The sequence below is a fragment of the Strix aluco genome, chromosome 4, assembly GCF_031877795.1.
Source record: "Strix aluco isolate bStrAlu1 chromosome 4, bStrAlu1.hap1, whole genome shotgun sequence".
NCBI lineage: Eukaryota > Metazoa > Chordata > Aves > Strigiformes > Strigidae > Strix > Strix aluco.
This window is the reverse complement of record NC_133934.1, coordinates 96618062-96644298: the sequence shown is the minus strand read 5'-3', so window position 1 is coordinate 96644298 and position 26237 is coordinate 96618062. Positions and strand designations below refer to the sequence as shown.

At 36.5% G+C, this 26237-nt stretch overlaps 1 protein-coding gene across 1 annotated transcript in view; it reads left to right on the top strand.

The window, feature by feature from the left end:
- Positions 1-3745: 3745 nt before the first annotated feature.
- The window catches only part of RYR3 (ryanodine receptor 3), a 254312-nt gene continuing 231820 nt past the window's right edge, over positions 3746-26237 (top strand). Inside the window, exon 1 of the mRNA XM_074824480.1 lies at positions 3746-3801. Within this exon, the coding sequence (XP_074680581.1) occupies positions 3751-3801 (51 nt within the window). The 5' untranslated portion in view covers positions 3746-3750. The remainder of the gene's footprint in view (positions 3802-26237) is intronic.

The following is a 26237-nucleotide window of genomic DNA, read 5'->3' as shown; positions in this document are numbered from 1 at the left end:
ATGTACTTACCATTACAAGTTTTGTAAATATCTTCTTTTAGGTATTTGATATGTCTTTGGTGGTATAAGTCAATCTTCAGAAGGGTAAAATACACACAACAAAAAGTGGTTTAGATTCAGGTATTCCTTTGTTACAACAGGTTGATTGTTTAGTTCCTTTTGTAAAATTCATGTTACTATTTTATTGCTAGGCTACTGCCGCTATAAAAATTCTGAGTTACTGTTTGGTGGCAGCAGCATCGAAGCCTGCCAAAAGCTAACCTAGAATCAGGAACTCATGTGAAGAGTCAATCAGCCTGAATCCCATAGTAAGAGGGAAGAGATTATGTTGGAAAGTAAGCAGGCAGCATGTTTGTGCTGAAAACAGAAAGGAAATTTTCCTTAAATTTGTTTTGTAGATGAGTTCTTTTGATAGCTTTAAAATACCATAGAGTCTGTCCAAAATGTATTCAGCAGAAGTGCAAAATTATGGATTTACAATTGATTGGCATGAATAGGGTGTCATGACATACACAGTGGTCCCAATTCAGATTATTTGACCTGTTTGGCTTTCACAGTGCAATGCTGCATCTTAGAGTCATCTCCAGGAAAGCAGAGTCACTGTGTGTGTATATATATACATACTCTGTGTGATATATGATCATTTTGGATTGATTTACTATAGTGACCTGATGTAATTTTCTTTCAACCACAGCTTCAGTAAATTTAAAAAAAAAAAAAAAAAAAGATTTTTCAAGACAAGTTAGTGCTAAGAGATGCAAGACATTTTACTTCATGTAAATAAGACTTCTGATTAGGTGCGGTTCCATTAACAGCCAAATCTCAATCGCAGAGCAGTGGGGAAGTCCTGGAAAAAAACTACTTATGTCTTGAGAAGATGGACATTTCATTATGTTGTAGCAGCTGAAGATTTTTCTCGTTAAACATACAGACATAATACCAAGCAGAACAAAACTCTAAGGAATAAAACTGCTATGAAATGGTTTTGCAGTTCACTTGACAATTTTAAAAAGATGAAATCTAACCAAAATATTTTGCTTATTGGGGCAGGAAATTGTTTCCCAAAACAATGCACAGGCTACATTGTAAAGCTGGGTATCAAACAAAGAAAAATAGAGAGACTTACAAAGAGGAAAAACAAACCTGCTAGTGAAGTTTGACATGAATCAGAATTTTCGATGTCTTATATGATCTCTGTTAGAATCCTAGAGGTATCACCAATATTCCTTTTTCTGTATGCTTTGTCTTGTGTTTAAAAGTGCAAAGTGATATCCTGGTGCGTTGACATATGTTTTTTAAAAAAATTGTAACCTCTGTAGCTGCTTTATTAGAAGTTGCAGACATAAGTATCTATAGCTATCTGCATTAACTGAATAATTAACTAAATATTTTACTCAAGAAGTGTCTCAAAATTTCATGGCAAGAATTTTAATGGAATACTCCAATATATGAGGAAAACACTTGAAAAGTTACTTCCCCTTTCCATTTGATTCAGATGGATTGTTCTCAGCTCTGCATGTTCAGAACTATCTGAAAATCTTACTGCAGTAACTGAAATAAAACTTGACTAGCAGATGTACTGCATGACATTGATTTCTATTTGTGAAGGAAATAGAGTGCTTGTACTTTGTATGAGAATTATGCTTATTTTCTCAGGTTTTTAGGTATTTCTTGTTTACAATCTTTCGAAGTACAGTCTTGAAAGGTTGTTTCATGTCAGACATTACAGAAAAGCTGTCCTTATGTGTAGATTTTGCCATGCAATACCTGTATCAAATCCATTCTAAATATAAATGTATGGATAAGCATGTATCGTCTAGGCCTCTCTGCCTGATCTGTTTTTCAGTAAAAACACTAAGTGGCATGCTTTGACTTCATGCAAGTTTTCCCCACTCCTCCGATTTCTTTTTTTTTTTTTAATACCTATATTCCGTTGAGGAAGATCTGTTAAGTTTTGTTCTTTGTATTGATGAGGAAAGGCATAAAACACTCATTCAAAGATGGCTGTAGTAAAAAAACACCACAAAAACCAAACACAAAACTGGATGTTCAGAACACCACCCAAATCAGTTTTCTAGCACTTCGGAGAAATAGTTTTCTGTTGCATTGCCTTTGTCTTGCAGAGAGGTATCTTTTTCTTGCTCACAGCAACCAACAAAAACTACAGGATGGGAAAAGGGGAGTGGCTGGAGTGGCAGGGCCAGCTTGTATGAGTGTCAGCAAGAAGCTTCTGAGTTGCTTTTGGCCTGAAATTGCCTGTTGCTGAGCGATGGGATTGTTATTATTTTTTGGACAGAGTTTCTCAGAGTAGTAAGAGGGAGTGAAACAGAAAAATTTTTCAAAGGATTTTGCACTTCAAGGAGAGAAACTAATGGGCATCTCATTGTTTGGCTCAAGTTTATGTTTAATTAGCGAAAAATCGAATACTATTATTTTGGGGAGCTGAGGGGTGGGGAGGGCAGTGTGTATTGGGTTCCATGTCCAGTTGTGTATAAACGTATTAGCTTGTGGACATACAGAATCTAGTTTCAGTTTTCACTGTGGTACACTTGTCCTTGTGACCCCAAGAAAATTATTCTTATTCTCATGCCTATGTTTTTCATTTGTAAAAAACCCCCATGCTTTTACTGTGGAAAAGTCTGTATACGTATGGTACTCTGTGAGGGTATGTATCGATGTAAATACAGACAGCACAAGTTTGGGTAGTGCTTCTCGAGGGTGGAATGTATGGGTAGGCTGTGGTTGCAACCCTACCACAAAATGCAAGATCATGTAGTGAACTGGCTGGCTAAAGCCTCCCCTGTGCTCTCTTCTCCTGTTTCCTTGTGTCCTTTCTCTTTTTCTCCCTTCACTTAAGTAAATTTTGTTCTGGAGTTGATCTATTTTTCTTCTTGCTCATTTGCTAGTATTTAAGTAAAACCCAGCAATTTCCATTAATCACAAATTTTGTCATTGTTTAACTAGAGTTTAAAGTTATTTTAAATTTTATTTTAACATAACTGTGATTTATAGGTTTTGAAATAAATTTGTATCATCCTCTATATATATTCCAATGCAGCTCTGCAAAAGTGCAAATAAAAACCTTGCAGTCCTTGGGATATATGTATAAATACCATTTGTAAAGGTAGCACAAATAACTATACATGGTAGGTTCAGATCATTAAGTCATCTTGGAAATCAGATTTGCAGCTGCTTATGCAGAGAAGCAAGAAACGGAAGTTATTGTAAGCAAGCTGAAAATATCTGCTGTCAAAATCAGCTTGTCCTGTGATCATCTGATTTACATCCTTCTGCTGCACAAATCAGTAGGTTCAGAGTTGCTGAATTTGATACATTTCAGTGCAAAATTGGGTACCCTGATCTGTGAAAATGGAAGCGCAAGCTCTGCTTTCATTAACACTTCACCATTATTGCTGTTTTGACCAGACAGTATCTGGGGGGAAAAAAAATCAACACCTAGTGGTGCATATAATGCTTCCTGCAATACCTTAACAGTAGGGGTTTTTTTGCCTCCAGGGGAGAGAGAAAAGGAAAAGAATTGCTTGCTAGGAGCTGGAAAAGCAGCGCAGTTGGCTCTGGCAGTGAGGGGGTTGACTGACAGTCTGCAGTGCAGTGGAGTTAGCTGAGCTCCCTATATGGCTGTGGATTAGCTATATGCTAATACTGATAGGAGAAGAGGAGCTGTACCTAGCGCAGTGAGCTGACGGTGGAGACGATCAGAGTCTCAGCAGAGCTGACTCCTCAAGAGCCATGGCTGAAGGGGGTGAAGGAGGGGAAGATGAAATACAGTTCCTACGAACTGTAAGTATCTGCTTTTTATAGGTCATGTAGTACATGATTTTATGTCTCATGTCTATTCCTTTTCTGTTGTATTAAAAATAAAGTGTTATTTCTGTGCTGGGCTTTGCCAAATGGGAGAATTGATTTAGTCAGTGGAAAAAATAAAGCAAGAATATGAGCTTTAATAGCATCAGGCAGTCTCGGTGTGTTCTTCCTTGAATCTGTTCAATAGCCAGTTTGGTATAAGGAGACCTATTTCCGCTGTAATCCCCTGTGTTTGAAGCGTCCTCGTCAACTTTGTACTTGGGTTTCTAAATGTAGCATGCCAAATATCTGACCTCTGAAACTTCTGTCTAGGTTAGATTTCACTGACATTAACAGAAGCTTTGCAAATAGGAGAGCCTTAAAATGATGAATAAACCAAGCAAGCCCTTGATGACCTCTTCTGATAAACATGCTCACACAAGCACACTTGTGTGTGTAGGGAATACCAACAGATGTTGAAGTCGGGGTTCTGCAAATGTTTGGGGTCTTTTCTCTGCTTAAAAGAAGCTTATTTTAAAAGGAGAGAAGGATTTCTTTGGGAGGGGGTGTTAATTAGTGAAATAGCCTTCACTTGGTGTAATTTTCTATAAAGAGCCCTCACACCATTCTTTCCTAAAGCTTTACACAAATCTAGTATGACAACCAATTTGGACTTTTAAGCAAGTAGTGTTCATGCATTAATGTTTTGGAAGAGAATAAGATCCTTTTCATCTGTCATCTTGTGTGTCTCATTATTTTTATCTTGCATGACTAAGAGTGTGTTGTTGTGTAACTAGCATGAAAAAACTGCTATTGATGTGTGTATTCCCTCTTCTTTCCATACTATCTTCGCTTTGCATTCATCACAAATAATGTTCCAGAAACCGTCTCCTCTAGAGTTGATACAACTTTAAAAAGATAAGTCTCTAAAATAAAACATGCTAAGTGCCCAAAGTAGGAAATTACAAGGCTGATTTCTGGGAGGTTGGGAATATTTATTTCTGGGAATTAAAGGCTGGAGAGTGGTGATGGCAGCTGCTGCTGCTTATGTAAATTGTTTAGGTGTGATGAAGTGTCATTAGCACTTTTAAGCCTGGGGGCATTTCATAGGGGGAGGGAAATGGATAATCATAGTGAAGTATTCTTTCCAACATCCTTTTGCTCCACTCCACTTTTTAGAGGTATCTATATTACATAGTTTAGTAGATTACTCAGCCTTTAGGAGAAGGTGCTTTTAGCCCAGACCAGAGCTTTAAATGAATGTCCTTCATTCTTTCACTTTCTAAGATGTTGCCTTGGCCGAATGATCTTTCTCAGTGATGAAGTGAGGAGCTTTGCCTATTCGTAAATAGCCTGTGTGTACTACCTGAAATGGCAATTTCTGCTGCTGTGACCCATTCTTATGCTAGTAGAACTCTATTGCACTTCATTCCAACAGGTAAAATAAAGTGCTAAATAGAAGTGGGAGCTGAAAATGGAAACCACAAAAGCGAGACAATGCAGAAGCGTTCTTTCTACTTGGTGTTAGGGAATCTTTTTTTTGCGGGGGGGAAGGACTAGATTTCTGTCTTGGAAGATCCAGCTTCTCCTTGCTGTTGAACAATCATATTGGTTAATGCTGTCTCCTCTCCATTATAACTTCCCTCACCTCGTGGAGAAGGAATCAATTGTTCTTTCACAATATACTGAGAAAGGAACTGTTTATTAGGTACACAGTGCTACAGTGATGTAAGCCTTCAGTATTTATTACTTACAGCTTTTGCTGCTGCCTAAACACTCTTTGTACATACAAACATGGAGTGCAGTAGACTTTTAGAACTCTTCCAGGGAAATTGTTGTTCTATCAGGATCTTCTCCAGATCAAAATGTTTTCTGGGAATTTGAATTGCTAGTGAGTGTTTCCCAGGCTTGTGTAGCTGAATCTTCCTTTGGAACTGTTGATCTCCATATTCTTATTTTTGAGTCTGTAGACAGAATTGCTCTAGGATATTTTAGATTCTCAGAGATAAATCTTTCTTGATGAGGTACAAAATAAGATTAAATCTCTTTTGATCCAAAAATATCCTACAGTATTTTTTGAAAGAGCAGGAGAATTAACTCTTAAAAGTCTAGAAAAATTGATTTTTGCTTCCTTAAATGGAAACTTTCCCTTTGTCCCCCATTTTTTGTTGGCTATGGTTTTCTTGGTTTTGTTTTTCTTCCAGATCTAAGTTACTGCGTAGTTTTGTGCCTCATTTTTAGGCTCTCTGCTCTCATAGAAGGGCTAGAAGCTCGGGAATGCATAAAAATGATACCTGTATTTGTTTCTTGGAAGCAGCAAACTTGTGGGCATATTTATAAACTTCGATGGAAAGCTTTTCACTATCACTTTCTGTTCCAAATTTATCTTATTTGATTAATTTGTCAGCAGTGGGAATGGCAAAAACCTTAGGAACAACTTCCAGAGAGGAGAAGAACACCTTTATTGTCATCACTGTAGTAGTAGTAGTATGTCTTCAGTACTTAGTTCAAGTAAGTCCCAGTTCTTGCGTGAATCTTTATGCGCAGTGATACCATTTACAGGATGGTGTTACTAATACAGTGTAATTTCCTTTCCTATTTTTTCCCTGATTTGTAAATTCAGTGTGAATATAAATAAATAAATACACAGTTTTTTCTTGCACTGCTACCCTGCTGCTGTGTCTTTGATATGAAATCTTTGATGTATTGTTTCTGTAATAATGCTTGGAATTTTTTTCTCCAGTTTTCTGGTGGCTTTCATCTGGATTTGACTCTGGATATTCAGTGTGTGTGTGTGTCTACTTGTGTGCTGTGTATGGAAGGGAGAAACAAAACACTTGTTACATGTGTCTAATATGCAATACTGCTATTTCTTAGTTTCCTGCCCTGGTAATGGTTGTTTTTTGGATGGCTTTCCCCTGTTGTTTGCTTGTTACCCCTTCCTAAGGTATGAGAAATTAATAAAAATAATGTTTATGTAGCATTAAGTGAGAACCCATATGTTAACCCATGCTGTTTTGAGATAACATATTGAGGGATATAGAGGGAACCCTGTTGCCCTTGGCAATGTGAATGAGCGTTCTCATTTGAGCCTTTCCTAGCTACTGGGACTTTACTACTGTGACAAATTGACAAAGCCCTCTCCTCTCTGGAAATTATACCCAAGTTCTCTGTCATTCCCACTTCTGCCAAATAAATATCAGATGATGCCTTGGAGCAGATAGGTATTTCTGATGGAGGAAGAGAAAAGCTATGTAGTCACTTGCTAGCAGAGAGCATGACTGGGAGGAGTCATGCCCCTGCCCAAAGCATAGGAGCAGTTTAAATGTATTTGTCATGAAGCATGTCAGAGTTGTTTGCCATTTTACAGTCCAAATTATGGTGGTAACATTAGTTAATAGGTGTATTGCTTTGTTAGTTTTCCTGAAATTCATTGCATTCATGGAAAGTGTTTTTACTTATTTTAATACAAAGAAACCTTTTTTTTTTTGGCGATGACTCATAACACATTAGTCAAGAAAGTTTGGACTTGTTTTCCATGGATCTGAACAGAGTGTGTGTTGGTGTGCATGGGTGTTACTGTGTGTATGCATTTGTGCGTGTGTCTGTGTATGTGTGACTCTGCCCAACTGGTTACAAACTCTTCATTCCTCTGAGTGACAAGGGTCTTAACAATTGATTCTTCTTTGACTTTTGCTCCTTTAACAGCTTGTCTCAATGACCTAATTTTAAGTGTTCCGATAAACTTCTCCAATCACTATTGCAGACAGGAGTGAGAAGTTGTTTTCTGTCATAGACCGAGTGTAGTTATCTGTTATACTTAAATAGCAAGGTACTGTTATTATAAAGACCTAGAAAAGAATATTCGGATTTAATTTTTTTCAAGATCTAGTCCATGTACATAGATTTACACAGTGAGTTTACAGATTCTTTTTTCAGGTATGTTTTTGATCATTTGTGTGTTAAATGATCAGAATCAAGACAGTTGGGTGGCTCATACACTTCTGTATGTGAATACACTGTCCTATTTATATTGCTTGAAAATGAGCTCTTCTACTGTTCAGATGTTACAAATGAGATGGGAAGTTATCTCAGTTATACTATACCTGACAGTTCATATTCTAAGAGTTAGATTTTCTTTATTCAATCATTTTTACTGTTGCCAAATATAAATATAAAATGTGATTATATCATGTCTTTTTTATTATTTTAGGAGTTGTATTAAAGCACTTCAGTTTATGCAGATTTAGTGTGGCATAAAACCAGTTCTTCTTTAGATGCTTTTAATACATGTTGTTTTATCAAACCTGTGTCCCTAGTGGTATATCCCTACTGACATAACACAGAATGTGTGAAAAGGAAACATTAAAATAATTTGTCCTTAATAGTCCAACTTAATATCTAACAGTTATGCTATGAACTGCATGCTGATATTCTGTAACACTGACCTCTGTGGCTTGATTCAGTAAAGTGTGAATATCTACTGTATAATGCTCACCAGATAAATATTTGCAAACAGATATACCAGACAAATGTCAGACAATAATGGAAGATATTTCTAGGGAGAATTTTTTAGCAGTGGTTAATTAAAAACTGGGAAAATATGGAAATTGTTCTTAGTGAGTTGTGTATGAGAGTATATAAAAGCAATATAGAAATTTATATATAGTAAAAGTCACAAAGGCTAAGGAATGCCTTAAGATCACATTGGTGGAATTTTCCTGAAGTCCCTTTTAAGGGAGCTGGTGCAGGTACTGCATGCTTCTGAGTGTGTTCTGTGGTATTGTTTTCAAATTAATTAGGACATTTTTTCTGTTGTCACTGAAATGTACTGCAATTCATGATACTGTACTTGTCGATTAGTCAGTCAATGCCTTTTACAAAAAGGATAAAAAGAAAGGAAGAATAATGCTGTATAAAACTTGAGTTGCTTCTGAAAGCTGGTGTGTATTAGGAGCTTAAGTGATTTTTTGAATTAAATGTTTATGTATCTATTTATCTCTGTGCATTAAATCTCCCCCTTCTGATCCTATTGCAATAATTTCTAACAATTGTATAGCAGTACATACTTCTAAGTCTCCTAAGAAGAAAAAAAAAATTGTACAACAAACAAAAAGTTCACCATGTCTCTTCCACTCTGTTTAAAGAGAAGTCTTTTAAATAGATTTCTTTTTGCTTCTTAAACTTAAGGCTATCACCAGTATAGCTACTTGCAATCACTCTCCTTGCCTTATTGTCTTTTAGTTTCTACCATGGAAATCATACTTAATTTTATAAATTTATCCTGAATTAAGTTTCTTAGAACTTGTAGCATTCTTCTTTGTTTATTTTCACCCATTGAATTGCCACTTTTACTCCCTGCATGTGTGCAACTTTATGAATAGGTTTGTCCAGTTTGTCACTATATGCAAAACAGATGGTTTACTCTTGTTGTTTGCCTAGGACTATTTCCTTACTGAAGGTCTTGGTAATATCATAAGGTAGATTTACAATATGACAGATTTTCCAGTGTATCATATGCTGTAGTGCACTGTGAGTGTTTATTTTTGATGAAATAAAAGTAAGATCTGCTATTAATTGCTACCCTTTTTCAAGATAGAATTTTAAACAAATGCTCTACCATACTATGAACACAACAGTCATGCCTTCAGACTGTATAGCGTGTCTGTTTTTTAGCTCTGGATGCACTGGAGTAGTGGCTTGATGTCTGTATCAGAGTTATTCAATTCATTTGTAACAATTTCTCTTTTGGGGTGAAATAATCTCATTTAAGCGGGTATTTCAGGCTCTTGGCAAGGAATAGTTCTTTGGGAAAATTGCACTATGTTTAGATTAAAAGAGAAACACAAGTAGTTTGGTATGTTTAATATAATGAAAGGTGTTTGAAGTTTATTTAATGGTTAGAATTTTATAGGTGCAGAATAAATAATTAAATAAATAAGGTATATAAGGTTGAGGAAAAGAGAGGTAAGTGGTGTAGCCACATCTGCCTTATAATTTGATAGAACTTCACATGATTTGTTTTGATATACTTGGGTCTTTCATTCTCTGAGTTATGATCTTGAGGTCTGTTCCCAGCTTGTGGTACAAATACAGAACAAGTGGAATGTTTACACCACCAAAAGCTTCCAGTTAAAATAAGAGAAAAGATAACAGTGAAAGGTGAAAAGGGCATATGAGAAGGCAGTGAAATGATATCCAGCACATATGAGAAGGCAGTGAAATGATATCCAGCATGTTGTTAGGTAGTAATTTTTACGTTCTAGTTACAGAAATAATTATAAAGTGGATTTGCTGGTGTCATGAGGAAAAAAACCGCTTTAATAAATATTCTGGGAAAAATGCATTTGCTAGGTGATAGTGTGTTGAAAGACTTTGTCAGGTAAAGGGGGGGCAGAGAGGAGAAAAGGCAAATAGAGCTTTTGCAGATAGAACAGGTGGACAGTGAAGACTTGCATCATGACTAGTCAGAGGTGAAGGCTGATTTCTCTCTATCAAATTGAAGGTAGCTGAGTTAGGGACATGCTTCTAAAGGTCCTGACATTCCAGGCTGCTGTTGGAAAGTTGTTTGGTCTGTTTCTCTGATACCTTTCTTCTTTTTTTTTTTTTTTAATGAATCTACAGAATAGAATGTAAACCTATTTTTTCCTACAAGGACATAGAATAGTAATGTTCAGAGATGCATTGTACAACACTGCATATGTAATGGTAGTACATGTATGTATGATGTATATGTAAATATGTCATATGATATATACATGGGATATATACGGGACATATGTATTTATATGTAATGAGTTGCACTTTTGCAAGCTGCTTCTTATTGGTCCAGTCTACACCAGTTAAAAACAAAGCAACATTGCACTACATGAACTCAGCATCGTGCTTTGCTACTGCTTCTTTCTACAGCTTAAATTAAAAAAAAAAAGCAAGCTATTTCAAAAAGAAATCAGTGCATGTATTACAATACTGTAAATACAGTGTATTGTTACAAAATAATTGCAAGATTATAGTCATGATCAATTTAACTCCTAGGATAGATCTAACTCCTTGTCAGTTTCTTTTCCTTTTTTTGGGGGGGGGGTGGGGAGGGGGGTGAGTTTGGGTATCAGTGTCAATGCAGGTCTGCTGAAATAACATCTAACTTGTTACAATCAAGAAAAAAGTCAGTTTCAGCTTAGAATGTTAGTGAGTTAAAAGCCTTTTTGATAGGATTTGTGACCATGCAATAATCCTAAATTAATACTCCAAAATACTCCAAGCATACATTTCCCTGTTTCCCCCTAGCCCCAATGGTGGCTGTTGTGGGGATTTGTCTTCTGCTCAAGCTCTGCTTTTTGGTGTCTGAAGGGGATTTAATATCTTCAGTAATAAACAGTGAGTTTGCTAGTGATGTTCCCACGTTTTTATAGAATGCAGTAAGTGGGTTGCCTGATCTCTGTGCCTTTTTTCTAATCCCCTGCCATGCTAACTGGGTATGATTCATGTTGACATCCAGCTGTGAATATTGCTTCTTTCTCAGTTCCCATGGCAGTGCTGTGACCACACAGCCAAATGCTGCCAGGTGCATTAGATACAGATTCCAAAAATTAAAACAGAGTTGCGGGCAGGGAGGAGAAGAAAAATAAATTTGGCACACAGTTATTTAGAATATATTGAATTCAATCTCAGGACACTAGTTTAAAGTCATTCATTTCTTCATTCATGAAACACATATTTTCCCAAATGGCACATAATAACAGTGCAGATATGTAATAAGCACAGACCTCTGTAGACAGTAAAATTATCATCTCAATTTAAGAGAACAATTGCTAACATAAACACAGCTTAAAAGATTCAGAAAGAAAACATGAGTCATTAATGTATGCCTCAATGAATATTTTGATTTATTTGCTCAATGTAGAAATTTTAAATTTAACATTCTGTCTTTAATGTCATTAAAAAGTCACCAGACCATTAATTATGTTTATGAGTTACTAGAATGTAGCGCTTTTAGTGCATCGAAGATTTAAAATTGCGTACCAGACATTACTTAAAATGAATGTATGTTCTAATTGCAGAAGACTTTTTCCTCCTAAATATTTAATTCGCTTGGGTAACTTTTGGAAACCTTCTTCCTGAAAATTACAGTGGTGTTCTGAAGCACAGTTGGCAAATATGTGACATCCTCAGAGTGTGTCTAAAATAGTTCAAGATTGGTATATGCATAGGAATTATAAAAACTACAGGAAAATGGATTTTTTTTTTTCCCCGCCCCTCCTAGATCTGCTTTTGGTAATGTCTCATGTGCAGTATGATGCATACATCCATGCGTTTGTCAGTCATCGTGCACCTGCTGACAGTCAACTCTCAGTCTTAACAAGTGTGGTTCAGCTGTAAATAGGAGCTGATGACCAGTCTGTTGATCAGGTAACCTCTCTTTTCCAGTTCTCTCTTTGGGCACACCATGTCTGTTGTGAGGAGTGGCAGCTTCAGTCAATAGAAGCCATAGTAGAGACAACAGCAACATAAGGTGAAAGATTCAGTAGTAACATTGGGTTTTTTCCTTCTACTAGACTTTTATGTAAACAAGCTAGTGCTAGTTTCTCAGAAAGACGAGTAGTCAGCACATGTCTGAGCTGGTTTTAGTCCACCACAAACATCTCTGATAATCTTGAGCATTTCAACTACTTCAGCACTCAAACAGATTCTCCAGTACCTTATACCAGAAAACCAACTTCCCTTGACCCAATTGCAAGAACTTGAATGCTTCCCAGTAACAATATAATATAAAGAACCTGCAACTTAAATAAAATCCTTTATAAATTACTTGTAGAAACAGTAGAATTTCAATTCAGAGACTCGAAACAGCTGTTTAGCAGCAGATGCAGAACTAATTTAAAACACTGAAGATTTAACATGCTTTCAAATTGCATCAGCTGTACCATGTACAAATGGGAGTACAAGGATCATCAAGCTTAGAATATATACTAAAATGCCTCAGATGATTCACTAAAATGCTTAGGGCCAAATGACTTCCATCTCTCAAGACTTCCTCTGAAGTTCATTGTTTGCACTGTCTCATCTCTTCTGTATATGAAAAGTGCCCAGAAGACCTGTACACCTGCAACATATGAAAGATACTTAATGTCAGTAGTTTGTAGAATTCAGAAGCTGTTTGATAATGTATATAGAAATGTTGATACAGTCAGTACACAGTTAACATTCTGATTTAAAAAACAAACTAACAGAACCAAACTGTCAGTATTATACTCCAAGCTACTAGCATAACCTAGCATATCCAGTTCTGTTGCACTTTCCAAAAGATCAAAGTCAACAGACTTTATAGTTCATATGTAGCCAAAACTGGGAAAGGTGGGTTTTAGAATTTGGAAGACCTCAACTGGATCATCTATGTCATGCCTGCACTTTTGTAACCAGGTAACCTTTCCATGCAGAACATTCACAGGACAAAAGATTCTTTGCTGCATACATGTTGACCATCACAGGAAAAAGTGCTGATGGGGATTAATAAGATTTGATTTCCTGATCAGTCACTGTCTGTGAGAAGTAAAGCGTGGTTATATTAATATGTGCCAACTTTGCATTTTTCCCTTTATTTTATGTGCTGTTTACGTACATTAGAATTAATGACTGAGGTTTCTAAAATGCATATAACAATATTAACTTTCTAACTTGCAGACCCTAAACCTTTTCTGTAAGAGTTGTGAGTTGCTGTAGACTGAATTTAAGACTCCTTACTTGCTTCCTTAGTGAGGTTTTGCAGATCTCTTGGAAATGGTCCTGCCTGAATAATGTGGAATTCAGCCTTTGTGATCGTCATTTATTTTTGTTACTTTATTACCATGTCTGGAAATAGTTGTAGGTAATCTGGTATAGGTGAAGTTACAGGGAGTGGCTGATGTTGACTAGCACTGTTGGCTATCACCTTTGATGGCTGAATCACCCAGGTGTTTCAACTGTGAAGTTAGATGGTTTTTGTGGTTGGTTTTTTTTTTGAATACAATGTAAAAAAACCAAATGTGTTTCTTTCAAAAATGTCAAGAGTTTTCTCTACTTGCTATACTGGATCTTAGGTGGCTGTCTTAGGTAATATTAAATTTTCCCCATCTTTAACGTAACTCCATCCTGTGAGTGGGTAAAATAGTTGTGTGCTTGAATACTGAGTAGTACTTCAATACTAACACTTAAGCAAAACCTGAAATCAGTGATCATTGATTATTATTATAAAAGTTCCAATTAAGCCTTGTTAAACTGAAATCTAGCAATTTTAGTGAACCTTCTGCAATTACAACCCTTTAAAGAAATTGATAATGAATAATGAAATCGACTGTCATAGCACTAAACAAAAAAAAGCTTCAATAATAGAAGCATCTTATAAATCTGTGTTTTACAAGAGAAGAAAAATTCAGCATCTACTATAGGACTTTTTTCCCCACCCTTACAGTTTTGAAACAATGGTTTTATGCAGCACTGAAAAGACAAACTTACTGTCCAAAGTTGGTTTCATAGAAGTGCATATAATGGTGTTACTGGACAGGGGTATGGGATGTGGGATTATATTCTTTGCCAGTGATGTGAACATTCATCCATTGTTACTTCAGTTTAATGCATGAAATAGTAAGAGTTTAGAATATCAAACTTGGCTTGATGAAGAACTGCTTTGCTTTACTCATGCAAATCAGCCTAAGTTTCAGAATTGTTTGTTACACATTTTGCTCCCCATCTCCTTTATGCACAAAATTAACTATACGGTATGGTATGCTCATATGATTGTGAAAGTTGAGGCACATATAGCAGCTACTAAATTAGCTAGACATAAACAAATGGTGACGTCTAAAAGAAGAACTTGGTATGATGTGTCATTTGTTGTAAACACTGCTTAAACAGCCACATTGTTCCTCCAGTATGGAATGCATTCTAATCGCTAAGTTGTTACACAATAATGAGTTTCCTCAAGCAGGAAAAAAGTAGATTATCACCTGCATTTAAACTTTCCACTTATGAAAATATATTGATAATGTTAAATAATTTACTTCATTAAGAAAGAGAATTTTATCAGAAGAGAAAATGTTTTTCTTACTCAGGCTTTTGCTCACTTTTGCTTTGAAAGACCACAATTTGATGACTCGCTGTGAATGCCCTACCTAGCAGCTAAATTACAGAAGCTGTCATTAATGACCTTTTACTGCTAACCAGAGTATAGTTCCGATTTCTTGTCATACCACTGCACAAGCAATAAGCTGTAAAGTTGTATCCACTCGTGCCTTGTTACTGAGAAAACACCAACTTTGAGAGAAACTGAATCAGGAAGTACAGTCTCTTTCATGATTAACTTGAAATTCAGGAAGCTTGATAGTATGGAAGATTCTAGATTCATTCTGAGCGTGTAACTTTCATTTCATGACAGAAGTTTGTTTTTGTTAGAAAGACTTATCCATTTTTTTCTTGCCTGGGATTTTCCTAAGTCAGGTTCTCTCAAGGTTAACCTTAGACTTAAATGACATCATTCACTAAGTAAGGGTCTGCATATAAGGCTTAACTTGCCAATTAGAGTGCTAATGTGACCTTTCCTATCCTTAACGATACAAAGAACATTTAGAATCACAAATCACAACATTCTAAAGGGTGAAATGTTCACCACAACATAGAAAATGGGAGGCAAAATCTTCAAGAAAAAAAAAAAAGATGGCCAAAAGATGATAGTGGTGATATTCTGTTATAGGTAATCTGTGACATCAGTGTAATGTTTCTAATGCTGTTTAGAAAATTAAACATATAATTGCATAGCCCTGTCATGTGTTCATGCAATCTAACTTTATCCTAATCTGTGTACTACTTTTCTTTTTCACATCTGTGTTTCCTTTTCTTTGTTTATTTAAAAAACCAGACAGGATCAGTAGTGACAGAAGTCAGTAATAACACAGGAATTGAGGGAAGATTATCCTGACCTCAGGCTACTTCCAGGCAACATCAGTTAACAAAATCCAACTTCTCTATTTTTGTGCATCCCTCGCATCTCCATCACACTGTAGGGAAACACTCTATCAGTTAGCTGTGTAATTTAGCTGTCTCAGAATGGCAGATTCAGTTACCAACTTCTGTGTACTCTTGATTTCTCTTCCTACCATTTCTTGAGCCAGGTGTCTTCACTGTAAACTGGAGCTTGCAGTTGTTACAATAGAAGTCTGCAGCTGCAGAGTACAGAGGCAAAGACATGGTTATTATTTACTGAAAAGTAGGTATAGTGTATAAACACGGCAAAGGTGGTGAGCTTTTAGCAGTGCTGCGTTAGCCCCCATCAGATCATGTCACTGTTCAGGTGCTATTTTCTTTGGTGGTTGAGGTGTCGTCTCAAGGGTAACTTCTATCTCCTTTTGTTCAAGCAGAGATTTATGTACCTGGGGTTCTTGGCACACATAACCATTGTTTGGTTTCTTTAAACGTTGGTGGGTTCTGTACTTTTTCATACTGATCAGATGCAAGGTTAGTGGTTTGATTGTGGGATAACTGTGCATTATCATGTAAGCATGTGGGGGGGTACACAAGGTGAAGAGTTACAGTGTTTGCAGAAACGTTGCCTTAGACAATGTTGTGCTGCTGTCCTAAAATAGTGGTCTGAAGCAACGGCAACACCTGCTCCTTCCTAAGTATTTCTTCTCCTGTTACAATATTATATATGTAGAGCAATTGCTGTTCACTCTGGTTACTTTCTGTCTAGTATATGCATAGTTTGCATGGCTCTCGTGACTACTAGCTGTGCTTGGATCACCAGCTTCAGGCCTTGGCTTCAGTTATTTGCAACTTAGTGTAATGTTCATAAGTAGAACTTAATAAAATGTTACAGCTACGTGTAAGGGTCACTCCTGGGTAGCTACATGTAATGACAGTGCACTGTTGCTAAATAGTAATTAGTTGGACGGCAAATGTGCTAAACATGAAAGCTTGCAGAATCAAAAAGGGAGATCTAATGCGATATATTGAACAACCAAAACTAATCAGAAATGCAATTTGTATGTTTATATAAAGATTTGCTTGTGAAACAACGATTCAATATTAAACCAGTGTAACAACCACTCCTTATACTACACTTCGAGTAGTATTTTCAGTCCAGTGATCTAACGATGGCCAAACTTGAGAGAATGATCTTAAACCATCTCAAGTAAACCGTGATTAAAACCTGGGTTTGTGTTTTAGCCCGGTAGTGGGTTACATCTATAGGGAAATTTCATCTGTGGGAGATGGTAGATGACCCCCCCAACCAAAACAAAAAAACCACCCCAAACTTGAATATTTTGTAGATGGGCATTTGCAATTAGTACCACAAATTTATCAGAAACAGGAATTTTCTTGATTAAAGGGATGGCAGCTAAAGGAGGGATGAGTTGTAAAAGAGTTATTTAATGTGATAAGCAGGAAAAGGGAAAAGACTAAGGTGCAATTATCCTATTGAGGTGGATTTTTTTTTTTTTTTGGTGTGACAAGAAGGATAGCAATACCATAGTGATCAAAAAAAAAAAAAAGTAAGTATGAGGTAAGGTTTGACTAGGGAGCCAAAGAGTATTTATATTCAGTCACTGTGAGTATGCATTAATAGTAAATATTCACAAGGCAAGATTCAAAAGAGAGGCTGAGATACCAGTTTGTACATATTTCTCCTTTAGCTCTACCTGAGACTGTAAAAAACAGTGTCTCTTGTTGCTTGAGGTCATAAAAAATTCAAGAAATTTTAAGAAATGGCAGGCTTTTTATTCATTTTGACATGCATGGCTTGCCAAAATTGAGTCTTAAAAGGAGTTTGCTTGTTCTTGATGGAAAATTACAAATAAGTGTTTTTTGTGGAAAAGAAAAACTTCAAAGTGGAATCTACACTCAAAAAAGAGCAAGGCCCCATCCTCTTGAATAGGAGGAATGCAACAAAAAGGTAAAGATACTTTGCTGAGAACACCGAAATTCTTGTCATTGCTTCCCAAAGTTCATCTTCATAGGTTCTTTTCCAGACTTGTAAAGTCACTAAGACTTTCCAGTCTTTCTGTTTGTTTGCTGTTTCTGCCTTTATTTTTACCACACAGCATCCATCTGAAGTATCTTTACTTAAATCAGCCTTGCATTTGCTTTCATTTAATGTGGAAACACTTATTTATGTATCACAGGAACATAGAACTGGAAAGAACTTTTTGAGTCATTGAATCTGTTTTGAAATGAAGTCCAATTTTAAAGCTAATTATATCTTTTCCTCTGCTGCTTTTGTCAAGGTACCAATCCATTGATCTAGTAATCTTCCTTCAGTTTTTCAGCTTAAATGTGTATATATATTTCTAGTTTTTTCATGTGTGCCAACAGTGTCACCTATTTATAAAGAAGAATTCTATTCCCTCTTCAGTTTCACTTTTCTGGAATAAGTAACCTTAATACTTTCATATGACTGGATCTTTGGTTTCCTCACAATTTTTGTTATCTCTTGTTTATACTCCTGCTGGATGAGTCTCCCTTAAACATAGGTGACAACTACTTCATGGACAGTGACATATTTTACCATTTCCTTGGCCAGGATTTGCCCACCTTTTGTAGCAAGGCAACATTTTAAAGAATATGAATTCAACGTAGAGACCAACCTAAAAACAGAGAAGCTACACTTTTAACTCTTTTCTGAAGGCTGCAAAGTCTCTGACTGTGCTAATAAATGAAATAGCCACAGTTAATTCTCTAGCCTCGAGGTGAAGTGGAAGCGCATGGCTTACATATGTACAGCTAAACTAGTTCCCCAGTGTGATCTTGTCTGTGCTGCCTATTGGGAACAGTCCCTGGCCTGTTTGGTACCCCAAGGCACGCTAAGGTATTTTCTGGCAAGGTTCTGGTAGGTACAGGGCAATATGTTTCCCAGGTTTGTGCTGAATTAAATGTGTGGTCTTGTGTCAGTGCAGTCACTCTTTGTAATGTTTTAGAGAAAGCAGTGAAATATCAGGTACTCCAGTAGTCCCTAGACTATATATTGGCATTGGTTAAAGGGGAGCTTCATACTGCTTTTGATACTTTTAAGGGTATTCATTTTTGATGGTTATTTCTGTTCAGTATCACATTCTAGTTTTGAAGGAAATTTTAATTTTAATTCAGAAAGAAGTAATTCCAGGAATGTACTTTTTCCTTATAGCATCATGAGGAAGAACCATAGAATCATAGAATCATTTAGATCAGAAAAGACCTTTAAAATCATTGAGTCCAACCGTTAACCTTAACACTGCCAAGTCCACCACTAAACCATGTCCCTAAGCACTACATCTACATGTCTTTTAAATACCTCCAGGGGTGGTGACTCAACTACTTCCCTGGGCAGCCTGTTCCAGTGCTTGACAACTCTTTCTGTGAAGAAATTTTTCCTACTATCCAATTTAAATTTCTCCTAGTGCGATTTGAGACAGTTTCCTCTTGTCCTATTGGAGAAGAGACTGACACTGCCCTCACTACAACCTCCTTTTAGGTAGTTGTAGAGAGAGATACTCTGAGCCTCCTTTTCTCCAGGTGAAACAACCCCACTTCCCTCAACTTGTGCTCCAAACCCTTTACCAGCTTCGTTGCCCTTCTCTGGACACGCTCCAGCACCTCAATGTCTGTCTTGTAGTGAGAGGCCCAAAACTGAACACAGTATTCAAGGTGCAGCCTCACTGGTGCTGAGTGCAGGGGGACAATCACTTCCCTAGTGCTGCTGGCCACACTATTTCTGATACAAGCCAGGATGCTATCAGCCTTCTTGGCCACCTGGGCACACTGCTGGCTCATGTTCAGCTGGCTGTTGACCAACACCCCAGGTCCTTTTCTGCCAGACAGCTTTACAGCCACTCTTCCCCAAACCTGTAGTGTTGCACAGGGTTGTTGTGACCCAGCTGCAGGACCCGGCACTGAGCCTTGTTGAACCTCATACAGTTGGCCTCAGCCCATCAATCCAGCCTGTCCAGATCCCCCTGTAGAGCCTTCCTACCCTCCAGCATATCAACATTCCTGCAACTTGGTGTCATCTGCAAACTTACTGAGGGTGCACTCGATCCCCAAGTCCAGATCATTGAGAAAGATATTAAACAGGATTGTCCCCAGTACTGAACCCTGGGGAACACCACCTGTGACCGACCACCAACCGGATTTAACTCCATTTACCACAACTCTTTGGGCCCAGCCATCCAGACAGTGTTTTACCCAGTGAAGAGTACGCCCATCCAAGCCATGAGCAGCCAGTTTCTCCAGGAGAATGCTGTGGGAAACAGTGTCAAAAGCTTTACTGAAGTCCAGGTAAACAAAATCTACAGCCTTTCCCTCATTCACTAAACAGGTCACCTTGTCAGAATAATTCTATGGATGAAAATCTCTAATGTTTCTTAGGCTGTTTGATATGAATCCATTTTAGGACAACGGCTTTCGTAATTCTGTTGAGAAATGCCTGTAATCACATTCTTGAGATGTGTAGCCATTTTTCACCATTAGTTATGAACTAATATTCTTTTTAAAGATGTGGATAGAATTTCTGCAGACCTTCAGATTCTGAAATACTTTGAGTTGAGTTATGCTCTTCTGTCTCTCGCTGTCTTCAGTGCACCCCATTCAGAGACTTTTCTTACAAGAACGTGTTACAACAGGTAGAAAGGTTAAAATGTTTGAAATTTCTCCTTGGTTTGAGAAACTCTAAGTTTCATCTTTGTTATTTTTCTAATTCTTGATAGAAGTAATCCTTGTTCCTGACCCTGAAAGTGTAAGGATTCTTACTTACAAGAAAAATGACAGCTCTCCTTTGGCAAATTATTCTCTGGAACCGCTGAGCTGCTTCATAACTCTGCTACATATTTCAATATGAAATACAAATACTTCTGAATCTCATGTTTTCAGTATAGCATCTTACTGTTTGCCTTTTCATTGTGATGGTAATAGATAAGAGATGAGTAAAATGAGAGGCAAAGGTGAATTAACTTGGATGGAGCAGTTAACAGATTACATGTTACCACTGACTGATGTAGTTCTTCTAACAGTGTTTACTCACCCAGTTGATACTGTACAAGGCATGGGACTTTTCAAGAAGTGTACCCTCTGAGACAGAATCAGCTGGCAAAAAAGTCTTTAGTGCCAAGTAAGAAGGAAGGATTTAGGAATAGCACTGTAGCTTGTTTATAGGCCAAAACTCTCCAAATCAGGTTTACAGTCTTAGCTGAATTTCTGTCGCTGAGAGAACCATCCTCAAGTAGCAGGAAGTAAATTCCTGACTATTGAGTGTTTATGAAGAATGTGGTGTTCAAAGAAAATGTAAGCAAGTCTCTGACTTACAGGAATGTCAGTCTATTAATATGCTTATTCTTGCTATGTGAGATGGTGAAATATTTTTACTCGTGTTTGGTGGAGATCAAGGGTAGCCCTATGGTTAAATGATGTGCTAATGAGACACGTGGTGAAAACTTGTATCCAAGCTAGAACAGGCAATCGGACCATTAGTGTAGAACTAGAGCTAACTGCTATGGTATCCTTCTACAGATTATACAATAGTTTTGGCAAAAAATTTCCCAGAAAACTGGACTATGCCCTTAAAGTGCATGGCTTTGGAGCTGGCAAATACTCCTTTCTTGGAGTAAGCATTAATTAGGTCTGAGGCAAAAGACAAACACGTTTCATGAAAGACAGTGTCTTGCCTGGCTACTGAGAGGTAATTTTTATAGCCACAGTTCTTTCAGGCATGGGATGCCATTTGTATTATTCAAGTTCAACAGTAGAAATGCAGTTCCTAAGAAAGAAGGGGAAAGATTGAAGTCAGCATTCTTTTGTCTTTTTTTTTTTTCTTTCATTCATGGTTAAACCATGCCCCTCAATTTACTTGGAACCATTATTGTTAATAAGTAATTATATTAGTATGGTGACGTCTTGCATTGCACAAGAAACTTATCTGCAGTTCTCAGGCAAAGATTTCTAAATTAGAAAAGCTATGGCTGAAATATTCAGTAAAAGCCTGTAAAAATCCCTCCCCTGAGCTTCCACTTGCAGGTAGAATTTAAGTGACCTAATAAAGCCTGGAAGTGGTGCAGTGTCATTTATTTGGCTGCCTGTGTGCTTCCAACAAATGTTTCAAAATGCTGTAATTTTTTTCTGTGGGAGTCTTAGCTCCATGGTAACCATATCCAGTTTAACTCTTAAGGAAACTTGTCACTGTAGAGAAACCCTCTTACCTAATGGACTCTAGTATCCTTTTAACAGTTTGCCTTTCCTTCCTACCTCTTCCCCTAAGCAAGGTTTTGTCAAGTGTGAATGCAATTGATCCTCTGGTTTAGGATGTCATAATTTCAGAATAATTCTTCATGTTTTCCCCCTGAAAAAGCAGAGAAAAACAGGGTAAGGACAAAAGAATGCCAAGATGATGAGTCAGACTGTAGTCTCACAATTTGCAGGAACAGTACCATTGCCACCTTTGAAGTTCAGGACGTGGGAAACTGTGATGAATATGGAAATATTCTTGCATGAAATGATGCTGAAATAATTGTGACCTTTAGAAAAGAAACAGTGCTGTGACAGAGATAATCTGTAAATTACATAGGAGTGCGTTTCATTCTGTTTCATAGCATAAGATAAATTTTGAAGGTGAAAGGTGACAAATTCCTTTCTGAATAATCGTATTGAAGTAAAAGTCTCACATTCAGAAAGAATTAAACACACTAGAGGCTACAGGTTTTATAATAAGAAATGTACAAGGGTTTTGCAAGGAGTTCTGTAGCCTAGTACATGAGAAATAAAGTAACCTCTGTACATTTAAAGATTTAGGAGGAAGTTTCCAGAAAAATGTTTTAAGATAACTGACTCTTTCAGATTTGCACGGTGATTTGTGGCGTGTGCAATGAAGGGGAAGGTTGTGAATATTTTCTGCTTTCCTCAAAACAACAGTGTTCACTATAAATCATGGTGACATGTCAGTAGCTAGACCACTGATCTGACTGCTTCTGGAATTATTTGATCTAAAACATGATGATATATGTTTTTGTGGATTTCAGTTATTTTCAGTCAGCTCTCTGTGTATAACCAAGGAGAGAAAGTTCTGTCTCAGCTTGAAGTCTGATGCCTGTGCATACTGAATATAGATTTATTTTTTCTTTCTATATACCTGTTCTCTCCTAAGCAGATACCATGTCAGCAACCTACAAGGGCATTAAATTCAACTGATGCTAGACCTTCAGCCTACACTTACACTTTACTATCATTGTACTATTGCTTAGTCATTATAATGAAGCCGTACTGAAATACTGATGACTTGCCTTAGACCTTCACATCATGCTGTGTTGAAATGAACCTGTATGCTATTATTATGATAGGAGACATAATAGATGGAATTTTTTTACCCTTTTTTTAGTCGTTATTCAGAATTACTGTTTTTTCTACTTAGTAGAAGACATAGCTATAAAAATTTAACAGAACATAAAAATATACATATTTTATTATAGCTGAAATTGTTTTGTTATTTGCTGGTATCACCAGAGGCTTTAATGGTACTACATGTAGTAATCCAGATACAGCATTTTTAATGAACGCCCCGCTTCTGTCGACCTGAATTTTACTAAGACAAAAAATTATTTCTTGAATTATTGGTTGCCTTTGTCCCACACTGCTCACAAAATACTGTCAGAGAGCATGGATCCCTCCCCTAGATGAAATTCTAAGCCAGGAAAACATAAGATTAAATGCTCTCTAGAATGATAGCACAAACCATTTTGTTAGTAAAGTCAAATCTATTTCTACCAGACAAGCTGCATTAACTGATGCAGAGAACTAGGAGTCTCCTCTCACTTCTGGTTGTCAGGAATAACACATTTGAGGGAAGTTGTGGTTGCAGCCCCAGGACCATTTATATATGTTTTTAACACTTAACATGTAAATTCAGTTTATTTTATACTCTCTGTGGCTATCACTGACCAAAAATGTGCAGATTAACTTCACAGAATCAAGCCATACTTTTATTGTTTTATTTGTTTTAAATATTTTAGGATCTTGCATTTCAAAGCCATGCTGTGTTATATGAACAAAAATATTTTTGTGCTAAATACTCAGAGTATACTCTCCTCTCTAAAAAGGAAAAAACACAATTTTGGCTGGTAGTAATTGGAAAGGGTCTGTTGTCTAGTGGTTTAAGAGTCTTCTCCTTATTTTTAATGTGCAGTTATATGAAAAATGCTCATTGCTTATTTTCAAACCAATATACAAATGACAAGTGTCACACCCATGATCTTTATTTTCTTCGGTGTGCTAAATTGTTTTTTAAGCCTTTGTTTCAGACCATTTCAAAAATTTGTTCTCTTGATTAAAATTTCAGTGTGACATGAAAAATCAAATTATAAATATTTCCCTGCCTCCTTTAGTCACCTTTACTGTTATTTCTACTGATGATATGCATTAGTTTGAATTTGATTTTTTTTTTTTTTTTACTTCCTTTTGGTATAAACTTTTGCTAAGCAGAGCTCATTGGCTAAAAAATGAACATAATCAGGAATTGCTTCTATGCCACTGTGATTAGTCTTTATTCAGTCTTTTAACTGAGAGTTCTTCATTCTTAATGTACTACTGTTCAGTGAGACAAATTATGTTTTGTAAATATTTTCAGACATAGAAGGAGAAAATTAAGACCAGCAGTTTTGTTGCCTCCCTTTTTTGGGCTACTGACAAATTGACTTGTTCTTTGTATCCCCAAATTGGGTATTAGCATAGTAGAATAAATGGTAAATGAACATCTGATTTATTGGAATATTTTCTTAAATTTGGTGAACAAAGGATTTTATTTAAAACTAAGATTATTAGAGCCTCAAGGAAGAGGAGGGAAGAAAAGGAGAATATTAAGTCTTTCTTGAATTCCCTTTAAAAAAACCCAGCCATGCCTTTAAGAGATTCTGCTTAAATAAGACAGCTTTGCTCATTTTTTTTTTTTTTACAATAGTTGAAGCACTAAATAAATATCTACCCACATCTCTATTTCTATAGAAAGGAGTAGAATTAAGTGGTTTCTTCTTCTATCTCAGATGACCCATCATCCACAATAGATTTGCAAGTCATATCACTTCCTGCCTCAACCTCCGTTCACCAACTTCCTAATTCAGAACAGAAAATTCAGTTTGCTTATCCATGTGTATTTTGTCAGCTGCTTATTTTGAGTTTTCATTTTTGTTTTTCCATGTAATGATATCAAGAAGTTATAGCCTTGGGCCAACATCTGATTATGTTTCTTGTGCTAGAATCTCAGACCACAAAGGTGGTCTTAAATCAAAAAGTCAGTAATTCTTTACATCTATCTGGTAAATAGCTCTTGTAACATCAATCAAGTATCACATGAGAAAATTTAAGATAATGCAAATACCATTATTATCTTGATTATTAAATTGATTTTATTGAATATTTATTATCAGTTTTGTGCTTTATTTATTTATTTTAAAAAGTTGTCTGTGAAAGCCAGGAGGAAACTGAGGTCTAGGAAATATGTTACTTGCAAGGTAGGAAGCAGAAAACAGTAGAACGTGCTTGACCAGTTCCAATACAAAAAAGAGCTTTAGTAATAAAAAGCATTTAATAAAATAACATAGTTAAGTAAAAGTGTTGGAATTAAAATATGAGATTAGCCCTTAAACTGTGGAGAGACAGAAAATTACATACTTTCTGTACAAAAAGCAGAAAAGTGCCAATCAAATCACTGAATTTGTGCTCTTAGACAAATAAAGAAATTTAAATAAAATATATTGGGAATTTTCTTTGCAAGAAGGATGACAAAGAGAAATAGAAATTTGTGGGAACAAGGGAGGTAGGAGTCTCTCCAAATGCAAACCAGTAGAGGCTTCTCTCATTGCCAACTTCAGTCATATTGAGAGTAGCCAGTTCAGTTCTGAGATGCTGAGATTGAGATGTTTAATCAAAACTCTGAGGGGAAGCACTTTATTTGGGAGATGTGCTTTATTTTAAGTTCTCAGCATGTGATATCCAGTGCAGCATGAAATCCATCTTGGGATAAAGTGTTTTATACTTTTTTAAAAATGAAGAAAGATTAACATGAAGGCTATCCCATGAAGGCAGCTGAAGTCATTAATGGCTGATTGATCTGAATGTGTTAAGATTTGTAGAATATATGTTTTTCCCAAATGTGGGTTTTATAATAGGCTTATGTGAAAAAAATAGCTGTGAATGTTTATCTTAATAATCATATAATGTTCACTAGAGATACATATAGAATATTTGAACTGTAGATTGTACTTTTACTACTGGTGTAATCTCCCTGAAGCATGCTATGCTACTCCAGGTGTTTAAATAAAAAATATAGTAAGATCTCTTATGCAATTACAGGCCTGGCAAACCTAAATACCAGTTTTTCATTATGGTCCTAAGCTACCTCCAGTTAATGCAATATATTTAAAAATAAAACCTATTTTAGAAATTTGAGTCAT